The sequence below is a fragment of the Sabethes cyaneus genome, chromosome 3 (assembly GCF_943734655.1).
Source record: "Sabethes cyaneus chromosome 3, idSabCyanKW18_F2, whole genome shotgun sequence".
Lineage (NCBI taxonomy): Eukaryota > Metazoa > Arthropoda > Insecta > Diptera > Culicidae > Sabethes > Sabethes cyaneus.
This window is the reverse complement of record NC_071355.1, coordinates 62,984,829-62,996,402: the sequence shown is the minus strand read 5'-3', so window position 1 is coordinate 62,996,402 and position 11,574 is coordinate 62,984,829. Positions and strand designations below refer to the sequence as shown.

Below are 11,574 nucleotides of genomic sequence, written 5' to 3'. Positions count from 1 at the left end.
ATTGTAATCATTCGATTCTTCATGTATACATGCTATATGCAACATATATACATGCTACATGCGTTATATGTAACGTTTATCAAAGTAGTAACATTGAATACGTTCAATTCTCAAAAGATTGTGAATTTGAAAACAATTTAACAAAATCAAGAACACAAACTATTACTTTCCTGCTTCCTTACTGAAATTAAAGATTGTTTTTATTATCCATGGTTTCACACGTTGAAGGGATTTTACCAATTCAATCCTATTTTATCAACAGCGCATCTTTTCACTACACTTCTAATGAAACGGCAAGCATGCGTATTCATACAGAGCCGTATTATAACCGAACACTACAACTGTAGCATATTTTTCCAACACAGATATCAAACTCGCCGAGGTTTAATCGTCTCGCAGTAAAGAATTTGCGATCTGTTGGGACAACGAACTTGTGTCATTTGTTCTGGCACACTTCCCTAACACAGACATCAGATTGGACTAGGTTTAATAGCGTTCGTAAGAAATCTGTACGCTAGAGGGGGCTTTGTCACTCTCTCTGGCGTACTTCCCAAGCAAGGACATCAAAATGGTCTAGGTTGAACCGCGGTGTTGAGAAATCTTGTTGAAATGAGGAAGCTTTGTCACTTGTTTTGGCTTACTTCCCAAGCACAGATATCAAATTGTTATAGGGTTAGATCATCGTAAAGAATCTTCCAACCAATCACGAAGCGAGAATTCTGGCAAAATATAGGTTTATTATTTTCAATTTTTCAATAGTTCAACATCAAGAATCCATACTTTTCTTCATTTCAGTTAATTTTTAGAAGATTTTCCGATCTATTGGTGTAAGAATATTGAAAATCGATCGGAAAACCGCTGAGTTATTAGCGCTCAAAACCTTTCATTTTTCGTGACGCTCGCATTTTTCGATTTTTTGGAATGACACCCTATCTCAAAACTTGCCGTAAGACGTAGTCCTACGTCAAAACCGGAATTTTTGCGTTACGTAATTTGTGTACCACGCCAAATGGGGTAGGACTATGCCTCAATTAGTCTAACGTTTCTCACGGTAAATCTACGGAAACCTCACTGCACTGCTTAGTGACGTTATTTGAGAAATCGCTCAAATATCAAGAGGCAGCACTTTGTGCTTTTCTTGATATTGAAGGCGCTTTCGATAACACGTCCTTCGCGTCAATTAATACGACTCTCTGTCAAAAAAGAATCGACCACACTACAATGAGCTGAATTCAAGCAATGCTCTCGAGCAGAGAAATTACAACATCATTGGGAGAAACGTCGGTCATGGTTATACCAGAGCAGGGGGGAGAAACATACCATTACTCCCCCTATACTGAATGGTGTCAGACAGGGCTTCAGTAATGAAGTCAAACATCTTGGAATAATTCTGCTGCTGTCGTATGGTGGCCAAATGTGAATGATGTGACAGCCCAAACCAAACTAAACAAAGTTCAGCTCCTGGCCTATCTTACAGTTACCAGTGCCATGCGTACAACACCTACTGCAGCCATGGAGGCAATGCTATGCTTACTGCCTTTGCATCTTCATGTGAAGAAGGAAGCAGAGCTCGGCGCACTACGGTTGCAAAGGAGTAAAACTATACTCGAAGGTGACCAAATCGGTCATCTTCGCATACTTAGGGAGTTCAATCTGACACCCTTAGTAACTCCAGTCTCTGTTTGCATGGAAGCCGGGCCCAATATGGACGTTCCATATGAGGTGTTTGAAACAGATCGCCCAATGTGGAATAATGGAGGGTCCAATCTTCATCTGGAGCTATCTGTTTTTTTAAAGATGGTTCAAAAATGGGGGCCTGCGCAGGCTCCGGAGTCTACGGACCCGGCATCAGGAAAACTATCTCAGTAGGAAAGTGGCCCACCGTATTTCAAGCAAAAGTATATGCAACATGCATCCGTGCAACAATATGCTTGCAACGAAAGTACAGGCATGCGAAAATCGGTATCTTCACGGACAGCCAAGCAGCACTACTGGCACTCAAGTCCGCCAAATCCATGTCCAAATTAGTTTGGGAGTGCAGCACAGCATTGAGGGAACTCTCCCGCCAAAACAAAGTTTTTTTACTTTGGGTGCCCTATCACTGCGGAATCGAGGGCAATGAATTTGCTGACAACCTAGCTAGACAAGAATCAGCTCATCAATTTATTGGTCCTGAACCGTTTCTGGGCACCTCCACATCCACCGTAAAAGGCGAACTGATGACATGATAAACACAGAGTTGAAGACAAGCTAAACAGTTTATTTACCCAAACCCTGCAGTAGCTAAAAAATTACTCCATTCTAATCGTAGTGAAGCGCGCAGCGGGCGAAGGGAGTGGATTTTGGATGAAACTTGGTGGAAGATCGACGAGCGGAGAGAAGTGAAAGCCAGCATTGAGTGAGCGCGAACCAGATCGGCTTGGACAGCTGCCCGTCAACGATACGCCAAGCTGGAGAGGGCTGTTAAACGTGCTTGTAGGCGGGACAAGAGAGCCTGGACTAACTCCCTAGCCGAGCAAGGGCAAACTGCCGCCGCTAATGGTGGTATTCGTTTGTTGTACGATATTCCTCGCCGCTCCTTTCTTTAGTGGTGCCAGGATGGTGGTACCAAGACTGTGATATAGCCACACGGGCCAGGAAGGCCAGAGATGCCTTTGCAGGTCTGCGAAACATTTGGCGTACAAACCAGATCACTCTACATACGAAAACCCGAATTTGTTTTTAACTCAAACGTTAAATCCGTACCGATGTTGGCCTGCGAAACGTGATGCGTCTCAGCGGAGACAATGCAAAAGCTGCAGGTATTTTACAACCAAGCTTTATAAACATGGCGGAGAAACGCTGGCAAAGGCTCTACACTGGGTTATTTCGAGGATTTGCGAGGAGGAAAAGCTACCGGAGGTATGGATGGAAGGAGTGGTTTGTCCTATCTACAAAAAGGGTGATCGGCTAGACTGCTGCAACTATCGCGGTATTACGCTGGTAAACGCCGCCTACAAGGTACACTCCCAGATCCTGTTACACCGGTTGTCACCGATAGCACAAGGTTTCGTAGGGAATTATCAGGAGGGTTTCATGGGGGCTCGCGTAACTACGGACCAAATTTTTACTATCCGACAGATCTTGCAGAAATGTCGGGAGTACAATGTGCCCACGTATCACATCTTTATTGATTTCAAAGCAGCATACGATACAGTCGATCGAGACAAGCTATGGCAGATAATGCACGAACACGGTTTTCCAGACCAGCTGACGCGACTGATCAGAGCTACATTGGATCGAGTGATGTGTTTCGTACGCATCTCTGGGACACTCTCGAGTCCCTTCGAGACGCGGCGAGGGTTGAGACAAGGTGACGGTTTATCCTGCATGCTGTTCAATATCGCTCTTGAGGGGGTGAACCGACGAGCGCGCATAGAAACGAGAGGCACGATTTTTACCAAGGGTAGCCAACTTCTAGGCTTTGCAGATGACTTCGATATCATAACCAGGAACTTTGCGACGGCGGAGGCAATCTACGCCAGACTGAAAGCGGAGTCTAGGAGAATTGGGCTAAAAATAAATGCGTCGAAGACCAAATACATGAAAGGAAGAGGCTCGAAGGAAACAAACGCGTGTCTCCCGCGAACGGTAACTGTTGACGGCGATGAACGATGAGGAGTTCGTGTATTTGGGATCGCTGCTGACCGCGGACAACAACACTAGTAAGGAGATCCAGCGGCGCATCCAAGCGGGAAATCGGGCCTACTTTGCCCTTCGTAAAACGTTACGATCAGGACGCGTACGCTGCCGCATGAAGCTGACAATGTACAAAACCCTTATTAGATCGGTAGTTCTTTATGGACTTGAAGCGCTGCTCACGGAGGACATACGCGCCCTTGCCGTGTTTGAGCGGAAAGTGCTGCGGACGATATTCGGCGGAGTACAAACGGAAAGCGGAGAGTGGCGGAGGCGTATGAATCACGAGCTACAGGCACTGCTTGGGGAGACTCCCATCGTATATCTAGCGAAAGTGAGCAGGCTACGGTGGGCCGGACACGTCGTAAGGATGCCGGACGACTGTGCGACGAAAATAGTCCTCTTCAACAACCCCACCGGCACCAGGAACAGGGGGCCCAACGTGCACGATGGAAAGCGATTTGCGACTTCTGAGACGACTAGTAAATTGGCGACGAGAGGCCCAAGACTGAGTTGAATGGAGACGAGTGCTTGAAACAGCACGAGCCACTCCGGCTCTTTGCTGAAGAAGAAGAAGATTTATCAACCGGTGTCTACGATATATCATTCGTGCTTGGTGGCTTGACAATTTGATAGCCAATAAGGAGCTCCACCGTCGATGTCATCAACGGCCGATAACAACAGAAATTCGTGAACGTAGGTGGAAGTGGATCAGTCACACCTTGAGGAAAGGAGCGAACGAGATCTGCAGAGAAGCACTCGACTGGAATCCGCAAGGATAGATTAGAAGAGGCAGACCCAGAGGCTCATGGCAACGCAGCTTAGCCAACAACATCTGGGCTGTAGACGATAACCTGTCCTCGCGGCAGGTAAAAGCCCTGGCGGGTAACCGTCAGCAGTGGAGATCTCTGATTTTATCCCTTTGTTCTGCCGGACCCGCAGACATGGACACATAAGTAAGTAAGCAAGTAAGTAAGTGGGGCAGTACTCGTCAGTGGATAAAATTTTTATTTATCTCACTTGAAACAAGCGATACCATATTTCAATAGCTCTATCTATACTTGATATTTTTAACAAATAATTCTCAGATTTGCATTTCTATTTTGAACAAAATTTGGTACTGACTAATATTTGTGACATAACCTTAATTAATTTTAAACAAAATTTGATAACGTCATAAAATATAAAAATACCTATTATAATTAATATAATTCTACCGTCTCTCTCTTCTCAAAAAAGAAACAAATAAAAAGGAATCTGCAACATTCATTTTCAATGTCATCGTCCGTTCGAATCTCAAGTGGAAGTAACTAGGTACGAAAGACATACACTATTATTATTATAAAAAATAACTAATTCCGAAAGCACCATATAGCACAAAGGGTTTGCTTTTTTGAACAGCCATCAAGTTTCGATACCCTACTTTCGATTGAAAAGATTTAGTTCCAGTAGCCCACGCTACTAGAATCTCGTTACTTCGACGCTGACTCTAACCGGGTATCGAGCCATGCAGCTCTTTGCCCAGATAACGGCATCGTGCACCGTCGGAAAAACATCTATATGGCAATCTTCCGTGCCAATGAGTTCACATTTTTGCATCGCACTGTATACCGAACAGGATGTGCCGGCTATCAGTACATTGATCGCCAGATGTTCCAGCTCGTTGATCAGCAGTTGGAGTGTGAAAACAGCGGATGGGTCAATGTCAGTGATCCGTGTGCAATCCAACACCAAATAACGTAAGTCAGGATGTCGATCATCCTCATGGCTGCCGTGCTTCGTCAATTCCTGAGTTATGTTGAGTGCTTTGCAGAGACTTGTTTTGTAGACAGATCTAGTTACGAAGTTCAAACTACCACTGTAGTGGAATATCTTAACTCCAGGAACGCTTAGTGTCTAAAAAAGAATAAAAAAGAATAAAATTACTATCTCACGCGAATGTATGAAAATTTATAACTTACTCCATTGTATCTACTGGAATCCAAATACAGATCTGTATCCGGGACATTTTCCAGCAAACATGTATAAGATTTCAAACCACGAAGGAAGATAGAAGAAAAGCTCAACCCGATGCCCACAAGCAGGCCAATGTCAATGCTGACAAATACCACGGTCAGGAAAGTACCCAACCATACCATCCCATCGATGGTGCTAAGCTTCCAGAAGTCGATAAACTGCGTCACCTGTAGAAGCAACCGTCTCATGCCGGTCAGCACTATTCCACACAGAATGCAAGCCGGCAGTGGTTCAAAGAACGGCCCGACATATAGTAAAATCGCCGCAATTAAACAGCAAGAAATGATTGACGCTAACTGCGATTTACCGCCGGTCATACACTGAGCCGCTGAACGCAGCAACGACGATCCTATGGGCATGCAGGAGAAGAAGCTTCCGAAGAGATTACACGTGCCCATCGCCAACAGTTCTTGGTTGAAATCCAGCTCGTACTTTTCCCGCTGGGCGTAAATGGTTCCCATCGAAACTGATGCCGCGTACGACACGATTGCCACTATAAACCCCTCCAGCGCCATCGACTGCAGCAGGTCCCAGTCCGGTACGGTGGGTGCTGGAGAAAAATAAGAAACATTCAATACCGTTAAAACACATCCATTTCGTTCACGTTGACGACGCTGCTGATGTTTGTTTGCTGTTGTGTGAGAAACTGAGATAAGGAGTTTCTACAATAGTCTCGTTGGAATTGACCGTTGACGTGGACGTGGACGTGGACGTGGACGTGGACGTGGACGTGGACATGGACATGGACGTGGACGTGGACGTGGACGTGGACGTGGACGTGGACATGGACATGGACGTGGACGTGGACGTGGACGTGGACGTGGACGTGGACGTGGACGTGGACGTGGACGTGGACGTGGACGTGGACGTGGACGTGGACGTGGACGTGGACGTGGACGTGGACGTGGACGTGGACGTGGACGTGGACGTGGACGTGAACGTGGACGTGGACGTGGACGTGGACGTGGACGTGGACGTGGACGTGGACGCCACACGAAACCCTTAACACTCGCACACTCGCACGAAACCTTTAACACACATTTAGTCCAGCCGATTCAAAATAAATACTTACGAGGAAATCCCGTCGGCATGTGTTCGATCGTTTTAATGCCATGATCCTGATGGAGCCTGAAGTGTGATGACATCAATGACCCGATAACGAGAATTATCAACTCGACTGGAATAGGAACTTTACTGTATTTGGCTACCTTCTCCTGTTTCCTCAAATTAAAAAGCATTCTTTATTCCATTAAAGTGAATCTACAAAACACAAAAAAGCAGTTCGTAGTATATTTACCTTCAAATACACATTGTTGAATGCAAGTATCGATATTGTGCTAAGAGCTATCGAAACAGATATGTAGTTAATGTTATGGAAATCCGCGAAAATTAGGGCAAATGTCTGAATGCACAAAGAGATCAGCTTTAGGTCATAATTTAATTATTATTAATCAACTCTTACTTACCCGAAAAATTTTGAATGCGCCTACAACCGGAGGTAGGTGCAATCCTAGCACAGTGATAATCTGTGATGTGAAAACATAAAATATTGCACCAGCCATGAAACCGGAAAACAACGTTTCCGACAACAGGAACGAAAACATCCCCAAACGACAAAAATACATCACAATATGCCATGCACCCACAGCAAAACTAAGTGTAACTGCCACCTCGATTGGTTCCCTAGCAACAATGTATCCTCCAAATGTCGGCACTAAAGTGCTGTTTCCGGTCACATTTCCAGGCGTTCCAATACCAGCCGTGGAGTACTCGAGTATTATCTTTCCAATCACAACTGACATGACGGCAAACGTTCCCATGGAATTGTGCCGGGAAGTTCCTAGTAAAAAATACACTAGCACCGGGAAAAAAGCCATGTAGATGCCGATGATCGGTGGCAAATAGGCCAACATGGCGAACCCCATTCCTTGAGGAAGCTGCATTAAACCAACCGTCCAACCACTAAGCAAATCAGCGGTGAAGTAACTCTTCCACCTATACTCCGGCAACCAAGCAAAAATTGGGAACACACTTTTTATACAGTCGGTCAAACTGACACTCTTAACCGTATTTAATACTTCTTCCGTCACTTTTTTCTTCGGTTTTCTGTAGTTCATCTCCATGTTCAGTTCACTCTGATCGTATATAGGTCTTGTCATAGTCATTTGTGGCCTCTGCTCTTCCACTTGAGTTGCTTCCGCTTCCTTCTGGTAACCAGCATTCCAGATTCCATTTTCCAATCCGGCCACCATCTTGTACTTCCGGGAAAAAAATAGACCGAGCCCGGGTTCAACACACTGCGCAGCGAAGCGGGCAACTGTTGCGAAGATCGAAAAATCAATAAGCACTCTGTTGGCAATGATACAAGCTTTTATGTTTAAAGCGCCCCACCGCGATGACACGATCCCTAAATGGTGCTAATTGCGGATAAAATTGAATCGTGTGACCAGTGTGACTCAAGACGTACCCATAGTTGTACTGCGCCAATCGTTGCACGGTGGCATAGGGTTTCCCAGGTCATTCTAAAGAAAAAAGTATAAATTATATACCATTTTGAAACTAATAATCCAGCTAAAAACAACAAATCTGAACATATCTGCAAGGTATACGTGCAAGGTTTTGTCCGAGTGCTTCAGTCGTTCTGCCCCAGTGTGCAGTGTTAATATTTTTGTTTGCTTTGCATGGGAAATGGAGATTTGTCAAGTATATTTTGGAGTTAAACAATTTTCATTACAAGCATTGTCAAAATTCTCTACTGAAAATAGGTCAAACTCATATTTGTGCAGTAATTTAATTTTTAATAATATAAATAACCAATAAAGTAATAATATCCGATTGATTGTGGCTGTCTCGTTCAAACGGTTAGGATACTTTCAACATTTTTTTTTCTAAGCTCAAAAATAAAACCATGCTTTGTAAAATCGTTTCCGTTGAAAAAAGTATATTTTCTAATGTTTCTTTAAAAATGATCCTACAACTTCTCAATGGAGCAAATGTTTGGAAATTTCCACGGCATGGTGATGACTAATGGCGTGTTAATTATTCGGTTCTCCTTTAATAAACTCTTGATAACATATTAGGCGGTCTAACGTTATTTTTATAGTCATACGTATACCCATCTCTTATAGTAATTTTCCTACTCAATGAGAAACATTTATTAAGTTACTTTTTTGCAATAATTTAATACGTTCAAAGTTGGTATTTTGAATATTCTTTTAGAAGGCAGTTTTTAATGGAACTTAAAAATTGAACTAAATAAAGAGATTCCTAAATAAATCAATAATCAATATAGTAATCAAAAGTGCCAGATCAAAAGGGTAATTTTTTTTTACTAACACTTTGTACACTATGTTAGGACTTTATAAATAATAAAACCGACAATGGTTGTGGTATCACTGTTTTCGATTATAAAAAACTGTCAATGGATAAAGTCTGACTACATTATTCAGACCTATTCTGATCATCTGATCAAATCAATGACTAGCTAGATTAGATATTTGCTTAGATAAATAGAATAGGATAATTCCGTCGAAAATTTCATATTTAAACATCTGTTGATAACGAAATCATTTGGGCAGTGATATTTCGATTCAGAACAACTTGGACGCTATTGGCCGAAAAAAATCTCTACCTCCCTGGTGATAATCGACAATCTAATTAATACGTAAATATTTCCATAATTGCTTGCGCTGTGCTGGCGCTGGTTCGAACTGACACAGCACAATAGAAGTGCGGCGTCAGTGACTGTGCTGGAATATCTACGATATGTTTATTGACTTGTTGTTTACTTTTGTCATATGTATTACCGCAGTTGGTTTAAGAGCTGCTAATAAGGCGAAATTTCTTTACTTGTTCATTTCTGGTGTCCCAGGAGTTCGTGAATCGATCTAAAGTAATCATTTCTGTTTTTGCTAAAAATTTACAGAGGCGCGTTGATGCTCTAGAAAACAGTACTTTGCTAGCGACACGTGCCGGGAACCAACGGAATATTAAAGAACGGATTTCAATGATGATTTTGAAACTTTAGATTAATTCCCAATTTGTCTTGCAGCGGTTTTTGAAAACTACCTAGTTTTTTTTATAACATCTCATACTGATGTCGAAGGATATAATTTGTAGTTAACACTTATATTCTTGCCATTCTAGGGTCAGCCAAACCGGGGTTTCTACTATGTCACGAAGAATCTTCGAAAGAGTACTACTCTGAATACTTCCTGAACGCAACTTGAATTACTTCGATGCTAACACCTTCATTCTTAGTTAGTTTTGTATTAGAAAGACCACTCACGGTACCCCATTTGAGCACACTCTTCGCTCGGGAGAAAAAGACTCAAAGACAGCTTATTGTTCAAGTGGACTATGGAATGCCATTGCAATGCGGTTATAATCTCAGATTATAACTTGGTTCGACCCATGCACCTTCCAGCATTGGACGAAACGTAGCAGTCACAACGACAACTTGTTAATCGTAGCTACCAATTACCCTCCCGCACCATTCCACTCTTTTCCATCCATTTCAAAAACTATTCATTACTCTCCCCTACCGTCCCTTTATCAATTGTAGAACCACCGTTGCAAAAAATATTAATATATGTTTTACCGCATTTCAAGGTCAAGACTAAAACACGAGGTTTAGGCCATCGGTCTAGGTTTATTCGCTTTCATAGGTTTACCGACTTTTGTTAGTTTTTCTGACCTGCGCATCACCTCACCGGGCTGTTATCAAATGGCAGACTAACAAATAGCCGAAATCCAAAAAGTCGAATTTCAATAACTGTCACAGAAATCCGAAATTGTACTTGACCACATGACGAAAGGCCAAGTCTTGGTTGAATCTCACCCAAAACTATTTTCTCAAATATTTTTGATAAAAATAATGTTTTACGGTCAATGTTAAGCTGGTTGAGCGGCTATCAAAACAATTAAAAGATATTTTCTTAGGTTATTTGTAGTACCGTCATCCGGGGATACTTGCAACACTTTTGAACTTTAACTTGGTATAACTTTCGAAGTGTACCGTTTAGATCCAAGTGTAAGTAGCCAAAACTTGTATAGTGGTCTGTACTTTTGATTTATGATTATGAGAAAAATTATCAACTAAATGAGCCTGTAGAATGAACCAAAAATAGGAGTGTTGCAAGTTACCCAGTAAACGGGGTTACTTGCAACACTTTTCTGATTTAACGTTTCATATGATTTTAGATTTGATTTCAAACCGCGAATAAGCATTTTTAGATATTTTGAGTATATTTCTAGTAAAACAAGTGATGCTGGAGGCATGTTTTGTTTCCCAATTTTATCTATCGCTTTTTTAAAAATATTCGGTGAAAATGCAGCATGTAAGCGAACTTCAAATTGCCGTTTCAAGGCACGTGGAATTTTTCACAATTTTAATTTTTCTGGAGATGGCAGTAGACAAAATAACATCGTACAGATGCAAACATACTGTTTACATACTGTCTATTACCCTAATTATCTATTTTAACCGTTATGTGTTCGGCTGGGTACCCGGGTACCTTTTGAGACTTTATAGCCTCGAAAAACAAGGTTTACGACAACTCAGCCAGCTAAAACTCGTAGAATGCTCCTAACTAGTGGGAATAAACCATTTGTCATCAAGGGATTGCCTGTAGCAGCAGGGGGGGTTGAAGGGGGGGCCTTCGAATTTTTTTACCCCATAAGTGTTCGGATGGGTACCCGGGTACCCACCGAAATGAAATGCTTCTAACTTTATCAATTCTTGACCGATTTTGGATCTTGAACCGTCAAAAGATTGGAAAATTTGTCTATTTTTAGAGCCTGAGCAGAGGTTGGAAAACTCGCAAAATGAATAGATGCGCCGAGCATCGGCAAACGGTTTTTATCATGATAAAACAGCTA

The 11,574-nt window shown here is 42.5% G+C and overlaps 1 protein-coding gene across 1 annotated transcript; it reads right to left on the bottom strand.

Annotated features, from left to right (window-relative positions):
* Positions 1-5,139: 5,139 nt before the first annotated feature.
* LOC128739647 (prestin-like) lies at positions 5,140-7,946 on the bottom strand. The gene is made up of 6 exons (XM_053835143.1): positions 7,341-7,946; positions 7,161-7,220; positions 6,992-7,096; positions 6,767-6,908; positions 5,640-6,244; positions 5,140-5,574 (listed from the first exon to the last, which is right to left on the bottom strand). The coding sequence occupies exons 1-6, from the start codon at positions 7,944-7,946 to the stop codon at positions 5,140-5,142; spliced, it is 1,953 nt and encodes a 650-aa protein (XP_053691118.1).
* Positions 7,947-11,574: the final 3,628 nt, after the last annotated feature.